The sequence below is a fragment of the Notolabrus celidotus genome, chromosome 21 (genome assembly GCF_009762535.1).
Source record: "Notolabrus celidotus isolate fNotCel1 chromosome 21, fNotCel1.pri, whole genome shotgun sequence".
Taxonomy (NCBI): domain Eukaryota; kingdom Metazoa; phylum Chordata; class Actinopteri; order Labriformes; family Labridae; genus Notolabrus; species Notolabrus celidotus.
This window is the reverse complement of record NC_048292.1, coordinates 17,970,219-17,987,578: the sequence shown is the minus strand read 5'-3', so window position 1 is coordinate 17,987,578 and position 17,360 is coordinate 17,970,219. Positions and strand designations below refer to the sequence as shown.

Here is a 17,360-nt window from a genome sequence, read left to right as displayed (position 1 = left end):
ACATTTTCTTTATCTTAGTTTGAGTATTGTAACCTTGTTAAAGTTCTAAAGAAACACTTAAGCCTAGATTTTTGCTCATTTATTCAAGGTTTAACCAAAAGTAAATAAACTTTAAGTAATTTGTTTATGTGTAAAACTTTTTACAAGCACAGCAGAAGGAAACCCGTTCAACGCTACTATCCACAGTTTCTAATTTTACAATAAAACCCTACAAATAAATGACAAAACCACTATTGTTAGCTACATTTTTCTTGTTAGGCATTTTGTATTATAGGTACATTTTGTAATAATTCCTATCATTTCATTGCACAAAGGTTCATGACCCTTTCAGCTGCAACAATGCTGGCACAGTCACTCACTTTACCTCTGCATGTTTCAGGGATTAAGCGGAATTCCTCACACGTTTGTTGTGGTAATTTAAGTTTCCCAGCATGCTGTGTGACTTTGGATGACATTCTGCACTAGCCCACTCACCTCGCCGTTGTGGTGTGGCCCCTGTCAGAGCAGAGTGATGCTATAGTCAGCAGCTTATTCTGGCTTCCTCCAGCAGCATGTTGGTCATAGTGTGTTCCAGCCATGGTGTGTTAGTGTGTGTGCCATGCTTAACAGACTGCCACTCTGTGTGACTAGCCTTCCTTTTGCCACCTCAAACTCAGTGCCATTTCACGCAAGGACACAATTCTCCAATCCTCCAATCCATTCTCTTTTAATATGTTGTTTTCCCAATGTGGTCTTGACACATTGGGTTGTTTTGCAGCACAGATACCACTACAGCAATGTTTGCAATGCTTCTGAAGTTTGAATTGACTCTTCCTGAAATAGGGCAATCCATCTTTCCACTTGATGTAAATTCGTTTCTACATATTGGTACAACAGTTCTCAGGGATTATCTGAAATCAATGAAGGTGCTCAAATGTGTAACCAGAAGTATTGAATTTCAAAGGGCAATTTTCAGAGGATGGAGGAGGGTCCCATTGGGGCAACAACATTATTGACTTCTGATACATAAGTTGTCTGTGGACCTATGATGAAGCATACAATCCACATTTTGACACTGGAAAACTTCATACCACATTTTTTCTTCTCATGTTGCAAGGCTTATTTTGCTGATTATATTGTTCAGCAGAGCGCAAATAATCTAACAACAGGTACTGCATTTGTTTGTTTATGTAAAAGAGCACATACAAACAAGGAAGCACACATTTTACCTGCTTCGGAGTGGATTCCATGCAGAGTCGGAGGAAGTGCACTACTTTCCCTGTGCTTTTCTGTAGCAGTGTGCCAATACGAGGAAGCTGAGCGAGGGTACTCCTGCAGTTTTCACACCGGAATGGCTTCCCTGTCTGAATCACACCTTCTGCTAGCTGTTAGCCCCATGGAGAGTGGGAGATAGTCACTTTGGGCACATTACTTTTCATTGACAGATTCAGAGCAGAAATGCCATCTGCATGGGGTTGAATTATATTGAGCTCTGCTGTTTTATAATTGTATCTGCAATTTAGCAGTCACTCTGTAACAACAACGCTGTTGATCTTAAAAGGTCTAAATTGCCTTAAAGACCTCTCATAGTAACACTTTACTGTTTGTGGTTTGTCATGGTAAAAATCACAGAAATTATACCACAGGGGCATTTTTACAACAGAAGCCACTGTCTTTATCTCACTCTTCAGTGCTGCAGTTATTCCTCACGGCCACTAGGGGGATACATTTTATGGCAAGGGTGGTCGCTTTATGGAGGACCAGGATTTTCTCTGTATGATCTGTGGCATGGCATATATTTTTCCTACTGATACACACACAGGGATCCTCAAAACACACATGGCTATCTAAGAAATGTTTACTACGCACATTTTATGGGTGGGGGTGAGGAAGTGTGCTCTGTGAGTCAAAAGCAGCAGTAACTCTCCCCTGAGTATTTGCCATTACCATATGAGTAGCTCTAGCCAGGCAGCCTGAGTCTGTGAGTGTGTGAGTGTGTGTGTGTGTATGAGAGCATGTGAAAAAGAAAGAGAGGGTGAGATGCCAATGTTTTTATCCATGCAAGTGTTTGTGTGAACACACTTATGTGTATTTGTGCTTTTAATGTGTGGACCCATCGCGTGTCTCACCTTCCCACTCTGAGACAGAATGAAGTCTGTCTGGCAGTGAGTGTCTATTGTGTGGTGCTAATGTGATAGCAGAGATTAGCATTGTAATCCATTTAGCATAGAGCAGCTAATCCACTTTATTACTGTTGAAAAGGAATCAGATAATGTTGGCTAGCACCAGTGTAGCTGCTTTAATGATTTTAGGATGATGAAAAAATCACTTAAAGATATATTAATAATTACTCTTGCTGACAATGAAAGTGGGATTAGACATTTCATAATAAAACATGATTATTTCAGCATAGCTCATTATTAAGGGTGTTGAGCTAATAGTTTTGCTTTTGATTTGTAGAGCACATGTTTTTGAAGTAATGAAAATTTACTGACAAACTCTCTTTTTTAATGCGAGAATTTTGCAGCATCTTCCTTTAACACAAATAAATATCAAGTGAATTATGATCTTCTGCAACAGCTGTTTTAAAATCTACGGGGTAAATAGTCATCAAATTCTATGTCTGTGCAAATTTTATTGTGCAGTAAATCCACTGGTCTTTATTTTTTTATATGTCACTTATAAGTCCCTGATGTGTTTATCTCCGGTCCCAGTACACCCAAACCAGCCAGTGTTGCATGCTTGCAGACATGTTATGCACTCCCTGGTGGCTCGTTTGTTTTGTTACTGGTCACATTCAGGGATAATATACAGGAACTTCCCCTTGAAGCCCCTCTGCTCCCTGGTGACTGTGGATCTGTCCCAACACAATAAAAACTCGGCCTGCACCATAGATTATCTGCCCTTTACTCTGCTCATCAGTTGGCTCCACACATGCATCTTCCCATACATGCACACCCACACTCATATTGTGCACCTCAAGTTAACCCACCTGATCAGGCAGATTAGATAACCCCACCTGCTGAATCTGGCCCTGGCTCACGTAGAACTTTCTTTCTTCCTGCTTCGCCTCTCTTCTTTCTCCCTCTCTCTTGCTCCCATTCGCCTTCTGTTCCTTTCTTTGCAACTGACCCCAGTGCATACAATGGATCCCAGTGAAAGTGTGTGAGGCTTTGATACACAAACCTCAAGGTCCTTTGAGATCAAGATCACCACACAAGCCAAGCAGGAGGCAGAGCGAGGGAGGAAGAATGGCTGAGAAACAAAGAGGAGAAGGGTGAAATCAGGGTGAAAGATGGCGCCTGTTTAGAGAAATGTCATGTTGTGAAACTGGATATGATTGGAAACAGCAGGAGCTGGGCAGCACATTAACATTACCCTGTGTACTTAGGTTTCTCTCTTTAAATATACGGGAGTTGATTGTCTGAGCAAAGACAAAGAGATGTTGTTGGGTTGTTGATTGGTTTCTGTTACAAAGAAGAATATACTTTTCCAATTGGCAGCCTTTCAACCAAGTCAAGGCCTGTAACAACCTCCAAAATATAAGATATGAAAAGTTTTAAAAGTATAATTTTACTAATATTAACTACCACGCAGTATGACACAGGATGCCTGCAGCCATTCAGAGCAACAGTTCTTTTGTTAGTACATTGTTCAATTGTTAGAAGATTAGATTTCATTCGTAGGCAATAAAGTCCAACAATTATTAATAAAAAATGATAAATATTGTCAAGCAAAGTAATACAGCAAATGAAGTTAAGATGGATTGCACGTTGTACTGAATGTTCATGTTTTCTTGGTTTGCTCTTGTTTTGTAGTGGGTTTTCTCCCCTTTACTTTCTCTTCCCCCCATTGATTGTAAATCCTATATTACGTCTGCATCAATACAGTTTTGTTTTATATTACATATTGTCACTATTAGGCAGAAACCTTGTATCTCCAAAACCACTTCTTCCCAGAAAGTAAAAAAAACCCCAATGCTTTCACATAACTCAACACTGCATGCTATTTAACCACAAGGTATTCATCTGTTCATACATCTGTTCAATTTTCAAAAATCTACTGACACGAATATAAGGTTGTCTATAGCATTATTTAACGCAAAAAATGTAATGTGATCACAAATCCATCCATCCATTATCTTGACCGCTTATCCCGTTAGGGGTCATGGGGGGCTGGAGCCTATCCCAGCTGGCTTCGGGCGGAAGGCAGGGTACACCCTGGACAGGTCGCCAACCTATCACAGGGCTAACACAAAGAGACAGACAACCATTCACGCACACACTCACACCTACGGGCAATTTAGAGTGATCAATTAACCTGGAGAGCATGTTTTTAGACTGTGGGAGGAAACCGTAGTACCCGGAGAGAACCCACGCATGCACAGGGAGAACATGCTAACTCCACACAGAAAGGCACCAAGGATTCAAACCCGGAACCTTCTAGCCATGAGGCAACCGCGCTATCCACTGCACCACCGTGCAGCCCGTGATTACAAATGGATTTGCTAAATGTCTGCCCCACAGCGATGATATGCTGAAATAGATAAGTACTTAAATTAATAAGGGTGTTAACATTGACTTAAGATTGGCAACATGACAGCTCCTCAAAAGTGAAACCAAAAAATTAGAGCTCTCCCTTCTAGCTGGGAGCAGTATACTGCAGGTCATGAAGCCGCCTCTTCTATGTTGACAGATGGGACATGGTTCAAACCTTAGAATCAAAATACATGTCAAATTTATTGTACCGATTTATGTCAAAATATTAATTTACTAAGAAGTGAGGTTTAATTAGCTATACTGATACTAAAATGTGTAGTGTGATTGACAGCTCTGTTGATAAATGCAGCTCCTGCACTACTGTGGGAACTGGAAGAGCAGAGAGATGGCAAGAGAGAACAAAATAAACACTAGCACAAAAGTCATTGAACTTTCTGCAACTGTGAGTGTCTACTTCAAACGTACACTGTTACACTGTGGTCTATAACTATATGTGGGCGGGACATCAAAATACAAACAGCAGAAAAGGCACAGCATCATTATATCAAAGGGTTCAGTTTACCTACTTAGAACAGTCGAGGCCTCTTGACCTCAGAGAGACTTGAGCCTAAGGCGGAGCAGCAGAAAGGTACTTATAATGATATGCTGACAGAGCGTGTTGTCATCAGCGTATTATAATTAATCATACAGTGACTCACCTGTCTGCTCCACCATCTGCTTCCTGTCCAATTATCCCCTGTTTCGCGCACAAAGCACTACCAAGAGTCATCACAACTTTAACAAGACTTGCTTCACACTTATCTGCAAGCCCACACAGGCCTGTGCATACATGTGTGTGTGTACGAGTGTGTGTAGTCTGCCGAGTGCTGAAAGTTGCTTGGGTAGGGATATGTCAGAGCTGCCTGTTACTGCGAAATTACAGCCAGAGGACCAGATTTAGAAAGGATCATTTAGAGCACACAGCCCGTACGTGCGCGTGTGAGTGACGATGTAAGCAGATGTTCGGGCATAACCCAGAACACTTCCATCACACCACCAGGTGTGTGTGGGGCCAATTTCCTGCACTTTCTGCTGAGTAAACACACCTAGGGGCCCACAGACCACACCTCTCGCCCAGATGCCTAATTACTGTAATCACTTCTGAATGGCTGTAAGTGTGATAGAGAAAGATGAGCTCCTTCAGATTCAGCACAGAAAGCCTGATGCATGGGAAAATCTTCAGACAGCCTGCTGTGCATTGGCAGTTCTGTCTAAAATAATTCTCAGAGTACCTTTTGAAAGCTGTTTTTATACATTTGGTTGTCCTGCACGCCAACTTTTGTGTTACCAAGTCCTATCTTATGGAAGTCAGCATCTCTTTTTCCTGTTATCTGCTTCTATTTACTTAAGATATCTTTAATTATTTTCCCTCTGTTGGATCCATTTATTCTAGTATCTGGTTCATATACCCACTAATGATGAGATAGCAATGTTGTATCTGACGGTTGGTTAGCTAAAAAGCGAAACTAAACAATAGAACGTCACATCACATTTTAATGCCGTTTGTTGTTTTAATACCTCAGAGGAACCTGTGAGTGCAATAGTGATAAGAAACAGTATTAATATATTAGATATGTTAATTCTGAATGTTTTCTGTGTTTTTCTAGATCCGGGTTAACGGCTCCTCCGGGGCGAAGCCGTATGAGACAGTGCAGGCGGTGGAGAATGGACCCATCCTCAGAGACATGGCCTTCTCTTCTGACCACCACTACCTCTATGTCATGTCTGAAACACAGGTAAGATCCACATACAGACATAAACACACACATCAGAAGCCCTCAGCCTGCTGACTCAATATCATAACCACTGGCATTTATCATTTTGTTATGTCAGAGGGAAGAGTAACCTTAGGTACAGCACGGAGGTTTTCATTACAGCCTGGCTGGAGGAGAGAAAGGGATTAGATGGACTGTTGGATGCTCTGACCATGTTCTTTTTACAGAAACACACTGTGAGCGCAGAGCTATAGTGAATAAATGTGTTGAATTACAGGCAGAAGGGAGAGTGGTTTCAGTCCACTCGTGTGTGTGTGTGTGTGTGTGTGTGTGTGTGTGTGTGTGTGTGTGTGTGTGTGTGTGTGTGTGTGTGTGTGTGTGTGTGTGTGTGTGTTTGTATGTGTGTATGTATGTGTGTGATTTACACACACACACTATCTCTCATAGTACCTTTGATGACATGGAATGTGGGGCGAAATAGCAGCACTCTGAGTAATGGACACAGACAGAGAGAGACTGTGAACACCTCTATCAGAGGCAGAACCACGCTAAAAAAGCACCACAGCAAGTCTGTAACACATGCTGTGCACACACACGTATGACTCACTGTCTTATAGGTGCTTTCTCTTTATCTTACACACAAAACAACACACAGCTACTAGCATTACATGAGAATGAGAACATATACAGTAGCAGTTTGTTTAAAAGGGGCTCAAATCAGGCCACTAGTTGAATTAGCTGTGGCGAATTTAGCTCTTTTTCGTTCATTTAGAGCCATTTATTGTTTGTTATTAAAATGGCTGTTTGGAAAAAAGCTCTGAAGTCGAGATAATATGCATATCATTCCCTCTCTCCCGCCTCTTTATCTCCTGCCACCCGTAATCACAGAAGGCCACTGCTGTTTTGTTGGCAGCGATAGCCTAGTTACCCCTGTATATTGTCTGCGGCTTCCACAGGATTATAGACCTCTCTGGCACCATAAAAGTGTCAGTATTTGCTAATGTGTAGTGCAATTTGTTTGTGTATGTGAGTGTGTAAATGCGCGCAGATTTGAAGTGCCAGGATTATCCCGATAACACTTTAAATATCACACATGCAGTGAGTTAAAGGTGCCCTTTCAAATGCAGCGCTCATTGACTCTCCAGAGGTCTGAATCAGTCCATCTGCACAGAGAGCAGGAAAAAAAAGGGAGGGGCTGACACAAGTTAGCAGAAATAAGGACTTTTGGGATGCTATTTGTCGTTGCATCCAATTACATGTGATTATTCTTTCGTAACAATCCAGAAATATGAGTTTTCTCTCTCTCTCTTTGGATTATAGTGCATGTAATTGGGTTTACAGAACATATTACAGAAAAACAAATGAATTATAGGGATACTTAATTTCCATTTTTTCCCATGATGTTGGATTCCTTTATGTCTCACAATTATCTCCCAACATCATGTTACAAATTTAGCATTTTTTAATTAGCATTCCAATTAGCTTATATTGAAAAAAGTACATTTTTTAGCTAATAGCGCTCCCATGTGTGTGTATGTGTATGTTTTAGGCCTTGGTAGTAATTAGTCTATTAGCCTAGTTAGAGGCCTGACCCTCACTAACTGTTTAGGAAGAACATCTGGGAATTATCACACACACAAATATGGGGAGCAATTAGTGAACACAACACATACACATGCAAACACACACTCGTTCACTGCTGAAGGGTGTGTAGAACACAACAACAGATAATGCCTAAAACTCAAACTATTTGGCTTTATTCCACGTAATCCATTTAAACCCATTATACTTTTTGTTTGTGTGCTGATATTTGAGCATTTCCCTATTTAATTTGAGGAATACTAAAATGATTTTTATTTAAGAAAACCTAATGTTTCCTCAATTCAGGAATGTTTGAGATGCTAACTTTGATTCTTCATTGAGATTCAGATGGCAGGAAAACGCTGCTTTATTAGCCCAAGTACTTCCATGATTTGCTCTATCAACACAACAGTGTTTCAGAGTGTCTCCGATCACCACAGCTGATGAGCACAAATTGCTTCACCTCAAATGGGGAGCAAATGTATCAACAATCATTTTTGGCATCACAGATAAAACAAAAGCCCAGTCTGTATTCCAAGGGGTGGCAAACACTGCTCAGGGAGCTCGAAATAGTCAATAGCAGAAGGCCACTTGCTGTTTCTGAGGCCAGGGACCCAGACTCTCAGAGTGGATGTGATAAATGGAACTAGTGAGAAATACCGAAAAAGGAAACACATGATAGAATGAGAGAAGAGGAGGGGGGCCTACAACAGGAGGCTGAGAACAGAGCTGGTCGATACAGCTCCATTCCTGCTGTTCTTAGATTGTTGATGCTAGGCATGAAGAGGGACCATGAGACATGTGCCTCTGGATCCAGACTGCTGTAAGAGTAATGGAAAGAGGATGGAGGATGAGGAGAGGGACAGAGAAAGGAGCTAAGCTGTAATTGAAAAACTGATCTGAGAACTTCATAAAATATCTTTATGACTGTAATAAAATGTTGACAGTGAAAGTAAATTCCTGTCTTTGTTAAAGATGCGTAAATTGATGACTAAAAGTAGTGACATGACACCAATAACATGATCATGGCAGCTACAGCTACATGCATGAAGAGGACACTCATCTAAATATAATCAAGTTGAGCTTCAAAATCAAGCTGAGTGAGGCCCTGTGTCTACTAACAGAGTTTTTTTGGACTAGCAGTATCCATGACCTCCCTTTCAGAGCCTTCTCCAAGTGGCAAATTCCGGTCTCAAAATATGAAGCCCATGTGGAAGTGTTATAAACTGCAATTTCTCGGGAATCCTCTGGAGGCTGGCTGCAGAAACACCGGAAACCACATAGATGCACATTCAAAAAAGACGATCTTTGCAGCATTAATAAAAATGTTTACAGCTTGGTTTAAAAAAAGTCTTGGCTCTTCGTAGCTAATTTCTCTACCGGCACACACTGTACGGGGGGTGAATTTTTCTCTAATGCGACGGTTCAGAAGATATTAAGATTACAAGTTTTTGCCCAGATAAGGACATGACTGACTTGACTCCTGGACGGGAACATATAGCTGTTGGCTAGGAGGCTCAAACTCCGCTCCTTTACGTCACACTCTGCCTGGTTGAGTTCTGCATTTCCAATATGGCTGCCGCCGTTGATTGGCTTCCAAACAGCTCTCAGGAACCGATGGGTGATGTCACGGATACTACGTCCATTTTTCATACAGTCTATGGCCTTCTCACAAGTGCTTACGAATGCTAGGTTACAAAAGTGATCTTCCAACACTTCTGCTTCCCTTGGTAGTGGGAGTGACCATGTGTCTGAGTCTGTTCTTAATTGCTCTGAATGCTTCATATTTGGTTTTATTAACAAAATAATTACCAAGATACATAAAAACAATTGCAAGGGATTATGTCATTGCATAAGCAGTAACTCTAGACCTGGAAATTGTACCTACAAAAGCGTCAAGGATGCTGAGAGCTGAAACACCCTTAATGGGCACAGGCCCTTAATGTTTGCGACAGCTCAGCACATCGTAACAACATATCTTAATAATGACCAATATTGTTGAAAAATAATGTTTGTTATATCACCCTGCACTAGTACTGACTCAATATTTTTTTGTGTTATTTTGAACATTGTAAAATTGCAGCCTGATGCTTTACGTTTCTGTTAAAGGTGGAGTTTATCTATATTTGGAGCATAGAGACTACAATCCCCCAGTTTTTAGATGTTTCTAAACACTGCATTAAATACAGCTTGGACAAGCCAGGGAAATAGTTCTCTCATCATCCCCCTTTACCAACAACAAACAAACACAAACTTTGCTCTCAGTGCAATCATCTCTCTATTAGAAAGCATTTTAAAGAAAACCAACATGATTACATGGGCTTTGTTATGATTCCAAGCGCAGTTAGACAAATATGTTTGGTCTTGCTGAAACTTTTTCAGTGCAGACTTCAATAATTACTGAAAGACAGTCTTTGATGGTGTACAATGCATCTATTTAGTTTTGTATTAGTGCCACAACAATCCCCTATAATCAGCCATAAATAAATTACAACATGGTGGCTCTACTGAAACACCTTGACAGAGAACTGCAGCTTGAGGGAGGGGCATCCTGCTGAGAATCACACTTTACGCTGCTTGTCTGTGTCACATTATACACTCATTAGAGAAGAAAGCAAGCCAAGTACTGACACACATACCCATGCAGTATCATTCACTGCAAAAATACATCCCAGTCATTGTATTTTTCTCATCCTTCATTTAATTTCTCCTCCTTGCAATCTCTTTTTTGTCCTTTTTTCCATCCACCCTGTGACTGTGTCCTCTTTGTTAGGTTTGTTTTTCTTTCAGGATTATAGATTTTTGCTCCTCCAACCTTCTATTCATTTCTAAGGGGATTTGTAAAGGGAATGAGGATTCAGCCTTTTGTGTTCCTTGCTCCTCTCTCTTCATCTCCTTTCTCTCCATCTTTATTCCATTTCTAACCCTCGCTCACACTACCTATTGTCATTTTTACTCCTCGCCATCCCCCAATCTTCAATTCTTCCATTTTATTCCACCATTCTTTGGTACCAGAGTAATCTGTCATCCATACCCTCTCATTAATCCAGTGATTGGCTGTCCTCTAATTGGATCTCTCTCACACATACTTTCACATATACACCCCCCACCCCCACCTCCCCACCCCACACACAGAGAAGTCATCCTATTAGTGGGTTAAATAGATGTTCTGGTACAAAGACAGCAGTCTGATTATAGAATGGGTTGTGATCGTGTATGTTGGGGTTGGTGCTTGAGTGACAGGGGCAGGTCAACCCCACTGTTAATATGAGCTGGTGCTGTACTTCACATCCATGTTACTTTCCTGTTAACACTGCTTCATCTGTCAGCCACAATGAGGACATGTATGTGGAATGAATGAGGTGGTGTCTGGGGAGGTTGGGGAATCATTTCATTGTTAGCTTGGTATGGACATTAAAGGTGCAGTGAAGGGTTTTTAACTGAATTTAGAATATACTCACTTTTATAATGATACCTCTTCATGCCCTACATAGTAACATAAGATTATCAGCAACTACACTGAAGTGTTGTGTTCAGGTCAGATAATCTGTGGAAACAGCTCAGTAGATGTTCAGCACTCAACAGGAAGTGTCTTTGTTTAGAACCCTGTTGGTAAAGTTAGGCAGTGAGAAGTAAGTTAGTTAGCAGGAGGAGTTTTATTTTTTTACATTTTTTAGTTAAATTTCTTTTGACGTAATGTTTTGTATTCATAGCTGGTACTGGTGCAGGATTAGCAGAAAGATAGCAATAGCGATAGCAATTTTATTTATAAAGCACATTTCATTACAAGTTCAATGTGCTTTACATGGAAAATTAAAAACACAAAAACATTTTTCCAAATAGAATAAGTAAAAACAGAAAAACAATAGATACACTCAACATACATCATTTGTTGCTGCACATGCATCCAGTCACAACAGTCATTATATCATTCATACGCTTGAGAAAATAAATATGTTTTGAGTGTTTTTTTAAAGATGTACAGTCTTTGATGAAACATTGTGTTTGATGGAGAAACTCTCCAACCAGGGCTTTGCCAGGTGAAAAGCAAAATGACTGTTCTTTGAGGACAAAACAGTTATATCATGTGCATATTTAAATTCTTCAGACATTTAGTGGAACAGGGAAGTACACATCATGACACTGGGGTTTTATGGGTAATGTTAAACTGGTACATTGGTCACCTTTAGTAAGCTGACTAATGGTAATAAATCAAAGTGTACAGAGTTTAGTGGTTGTCACATGCAGTTACTCATTTCACGTGGAATCAACAAAGATCTGTATTCTATACATTTGCTTTCACAACAAATGCACTTGTTGGCTACAGCCACATGTTTACAACAGAGTTGATGGTGCTCATGGGAAATGTTGTCCTTCTCCTGGAAATTGAGAAAAATTTCATACAAAGGATCACCAGAATCAACATAACATGAAAACTTCTCAGTGCCTGTCGAAGCAAAAAATCACACAGTTATGTAGGGTATTTTCAAAAGGTACTATTCAGAGGCGCCATTGGCCCAGCGGTCTAAGCGCACACATTTCCTGTCTCTCTTCAGCTGTCCTGTCCATTAAAGGCAAATATGCCCCAAAATATAACTTAAAAAAGTGATCCAAAGTGGAAGTAATACATTTATTGTGCAGGTTCCTCCTTAAACTTTGAAGGTTTTCCATTCCTAAAATTAGCACAAATTAAAATAGAAAAGCCTAGTAAAAATACAGTAGATATTTCAGATCTTATCAGTGATGTCAAAGAGCTAAGATGCCACAATAATTCGTAATGCTTCATGAAACTCTTGACAGTAAAAGTAGGTTCATATGTACAAAAACAGTGAACCAAAATAGCTCAATCAGTTCCTTAATGCAAACAACTTCTGTTTGACCTCGTTCATGACAAAGGAATTTGAATGAACAGCATTTTGAAAGCAGAGCTCATTGCTCAGCGGTTAGCTGTGCAGACTTGTTTTGGGTTCCAGGGCATTTGGGAACAGTTCAAGACGATTTTGTTGTTTCTCAGTCAATCAATCCATCCCTCAATGTTCCCTCTGCCATACAATTACCCTTCAGCAACCCAGCAGATACACTCAGCCTGCCAGCACCTGTTTAGACAGTCAGTAGTTGGATATTATTGCTTATGTCCCTACATGGATTTCTTGCTTATCTAATTTATTTCCAACATAAACCAAGGTTTTTACATTCATCATCTAAACTGTTGCTCGAAAGTGCTGGGACCGCCACACTCACGGTGCTAAATAATTCATGCTCAGTGTAGCAAATGCAGATCTGTAAGTGTAAATTATTGAAAATGTGTACTATACTGGGGTGAGATCGTTCAAAGTCGAACGCTATTTTCTGATTTGAACCCTCGAGGGAAATCCGACAAGCCAATTTGTGGAAGCATCGCGTCTTCGCATCTCATCAAAGACGTTTAATACCAGAATCCTTTAATTTCCATCAGCGGGGAACTTTTAACCACATCTCTTATAGTGTGGCTTCCTCACCCTCTCCTCTTGTGTGAGGCTCCGAGTTATGAAGGTGTTTAGAAGTCCATATTATGTTGTGTCCCAGTTTAGCTGCAGGCTGCTGTGGTGTAACAAGGCATGTGAACAGAGCTGATGTGTTGCAGCCATTGCTGCCTGACACACTTCTGGGAAACGTCAACGAAGTGGGGCAGACAAGGTTGGAGTGAACTCTCAGCTCACTCAGTCTCTTTTGAAGTTCTGCCTTTCTCTTCTCTCTCTCTCTCTCTCTCTCTCACACTTCCTCTCCTGCTGTTCCTCAGTACTTTATGAATCCTGATGCTTCTCTCTTCCCTCATTATGGTTGGTTGTGAATCTACAAGCTAATTATGCTGTATAAAAGACGGACACTTCATAAAATTTGTCATTCATGTGAGTCATCATCAGCATTTTTTTGTCGACGTCTTGCCTGCTGGAGACAGACCAGATTGTGCACTCTGACTGCGTAATACAGGCCTTATTTTTACCCAGGCTATGCCGCAGGGCAAGATGATGCAGCCTGTGCAGAATTAGACAGTGTGTGTGTGTGTGTGTTTGTGTGTGTGTGTGAGTGTGAGTGTGAGTGTAAGGCCATACTTCTAGCTGCTGCCAATGGAGAGAAATGGTTTTACAGACTAAATGCAAATCCTGTTTGCTCACCCAAGGGTCAGCCGTCAAACCCAACACCTTAAATGCACTTTACTGTGACATCCATCATGTCTTCAGCATGCTTCCTGCACTGAGGACTGACACTGTAATGGGACACATTAGCATTAAGTGCTGTATGAATTTATTGTTGCTGAGGTTTGCTTGCTTCAGCTTTCGGTTGCTTGTATTGAAATCATGGACACACCAGAGATGACGTATCGAGGGAATACAGCAGAGTATGCCTCTCAGGGTATTCTAATCTTTAACCTATTAAAAGTAAACTGCCTCCAGCTTGTTTAACTGCTGTTGTGCTGTGCATGGTGGCTCTTCCCTTCTATTGGAATGGAAAGATAAGTGGAAATGATTGATTGTATCCAAGTCATTTGTCATGCGCTGACAATTCTGACAGCGCAATGGATGGCTTTCTCATGTGACCTCTGAGAACGTCAAATGAAAACAATATTGCACTCGCAACCGCCGGCCTGCTCTGTTAACTGAGTTTATGATATAATACCGTCGGTTGGTGGTTGACGGATTGAGTGGCGCGTCAGCTGTGACGAGGCAGCGGCTCGTTGATGTGTCCCTCGCTTCATTTGACTCCACGTCAATCTGTCCTCCATCCTGCTGGGGGGAGAGAGCTGGGACATCAGAGGGCAGGAGAGGGTGAAGGACCCGAGATTGAGAGGTTAACTTTTGAAGATATAGGTTGTCATAACATTGTTATAAATATAATATAATACAGTGGAAACTGTACTGTAAATACTCTATATGACCCAGGGGGTCTTTTCCCATTTGCAAGACATGCTGTTGTGATAACAGCAGGTCAGGATTTATTATTCTCATCCATTGTCTCTTATATGAATATTGATTTCACTTATCAGGTCTAATGATTCTTGCTGAATGGCCTGCAGTTGTCTGCATAGAGGAGATGTAATGAAACTACTGTATTAAACAGCAATTTATCGTTGACACATGCCCACAACAGCTAACCTAGAATGTGCTATTTAAAAAAAATCACCCCAAAACAGCACATTACACACATTTAACCAGATTATTTCTTATTAATTCCTGCTTTCCGGCTGGCAGGAATGATGCACTGCCAGCACTGTGCCAAACTAATGAACAAACTCACACCGGGGAAGGAGAAAAAGACGTAACCAGCCTGGGGGGGAGAAGAGAAAAGATAAGAGAAGTTCAGCGTGCCCTACAGGCTGTGAGGCAGGATTGGCCTATCGCTTTAATTTCCCTCTCTCTGTTCATTTGGAGTGCTGGAGTTTGGCTGCAGGTGGAATCTCTGTTTAATTACAAGTGGAGGGGGCAGGAAAAAAGAGTGGGATAAAGAGAAGAACAGAGTCGAGGCAGAAGAATTAGTTAATAATAAAAGTCTCTGCAGATTTATTAAATGATCACTTTCCCACTGCAGGTTGACTCCAAGGCCTCGGGCGTTATGTAAGGAGGAGGGGAGATGAGAGAAAAGAGAGAGGGGAAAGAAAAACAAAGTTAAGCTTTATCATCGCTTCAGTGTGGTGATGAAGATCTTGAATTGGAAGTGCTTTCAAAGGCAAAGGCTCTTCTTCCCTCTCTTCCTTTGACGTCAGATACAATAGACCGAAGCTCTTACTGTATATATCATCTATATATAATTTGATGCCATTGTGTGATCGCAGTAAAGCATCAAGACCATCTCCCAATCTCCCCACACACATTAAGGCATCAAGTGCGTCTGTGATCTTGGCCTTTTTTAAAAGCACAATTACGTTCAGCAGCCTCCGTCTCTCCCCATCGTGAGAGGAGGGAGAGTGCAGGGCATAATGGCTGTCATTTGCTCACCTGAAACAGGGGGGAATTATAAATGCCATGCTCCCCATTCTTTGTATTTATCCCCGCTGATATGATAGCGCAGCCATAGTGAGGAGACAGTGAGCCGTAATGGTTGCCCCTCTGGCAAAGCCCACGGAGAAGATTGCATGAAATGAATGTGATATCGAGATGAGAGAGACAAGGGGTGCATTGGGTCGTTTAGCCACCAAATCCTTCAATTTTTTTTGATAAAAGAGGGGACAAAAGTGTTGCGTGCTTGAGTGTGTGTGTGTGTGTGTGTGTATGTGTGTGAGAGCTGTGTAGAGAATGAAGGGTCTGGAGAGATGATGAATGTCTGATCTTACACACCTCAGAGCATCTGAGTGACAGAGAAAGACAGACAGACAGAGGAGAGGATGAATGATATCAGGATCCGCGCTCTGGAACAGAGGATCCACATTGGCAGCCGTCACTTCTGCTGAGCCCTGAATGTGCTGTGTGTTTGTCTTTGTGTATGAGTGTGTGTGTTTTATCTGTCGAGAAAACCATTTCCCCCTAGATGCGGGTGTCTAAGGCCCCGATAGGCATCAGGAGGTCCCTTCCATTCCACAAAGTCTAAATCCGTGTGTGTTTCTGTATCTACGTGTACATGCGGGTGGCTGTGTGTATCGCCATATCTGCCACCGATGAAGTGTTAAATTATAAAGCGTTCAGATATGGAGACATTGTTTGCTAGAGTTCTGTCTGGGTGCTTAGCTTTTATGGCAGATCACGAGGTGACAAACCACTCGATGCAGTGACATGGCCACGTAGATTACATAAAAACACACGAACAGAGTGAGATTGTGGTTTCATACACTCTCATGATAAGGCTTTAGCGGCTGAAATCCCTCCATAGGATGACACAATGGTCTTTCTCTAAGGCAGCTAACAGGTTCTTTAGCCGGCTGAGGCTTAGACAGAGGTGGATCTCAGGAGGAGGAGGAGGAGGAACAGGCTGGGTGAAGAGTGATGGACAAGCAGAACATGTGATCGTATGCCGTACACTTGACTACTATCTCCCTGATTCCATCTCAAACTCATTCCCTTTATCTAACTAATGCAAATGCTCCTCTACACATGGAGGGCAGAACACACCAGCTGATTTCTCTTTCCCAAATGTGCACACACACAGCTGCTTAACACACAAAGATGCACTTGCCTTGTTTTTAATCTGTAATAGCATGCAGGATTCCTCTTGACTTTGACAAGGAGATACACCCCCTCTGAAATTATTCAGCTGTGTGTGAATCCGTGTGTGTTCTCAAACACGTTTGCCTGAGTAAGCTATTTATAGCATTCGGAAAAATACACAGAAGAGACATAAATGCAGAGAGCAGGAGGGAGAATGATGTAGTGCCAGTGTGTCAGATTCTGACTTCAGTGACACTCTTTGTGGTTCCCGCGCATCTGTGCGCACACATGTTGAAATATGACTTGTGGGTAAAACTGCAGCAACGACTCAGTGTGTTTTTTCATTTGAGAGAGAGAGAGAGAGAGAGAGAGAGAGAGAGAGAGAGAGAGAGAGAGAGAGAGAGACAGAGGCTGTCAGGCAGAGATGCTCT

The 17,360-nt window shown here is 41.5% G+C and overlaps 1 protein-coding gene across 2 annotated transcripts in view; it reads left to right on the top strand.

Moving 5' to 3' along the window:
* plxna4 (plexin A4) overlaps nt 1-17,360 on the top strand; it is a 254,565-nt gene that overhangs the window by 142,133 nt on the left and 95,072 nt on the right. For both annotated transcript variants that reach the window (XM_034673574.1, XM_034673573.1), the window contains exon 4: nt 6,125-6,253. In XM_034673574.1, the coding sequence (XP_034529465.1) occupies nt 6,125-6,253 (129 nt within the window). The remainder of the gene's footprint in view (nt 1-6,124; nt 6,254-17,360) is intronic.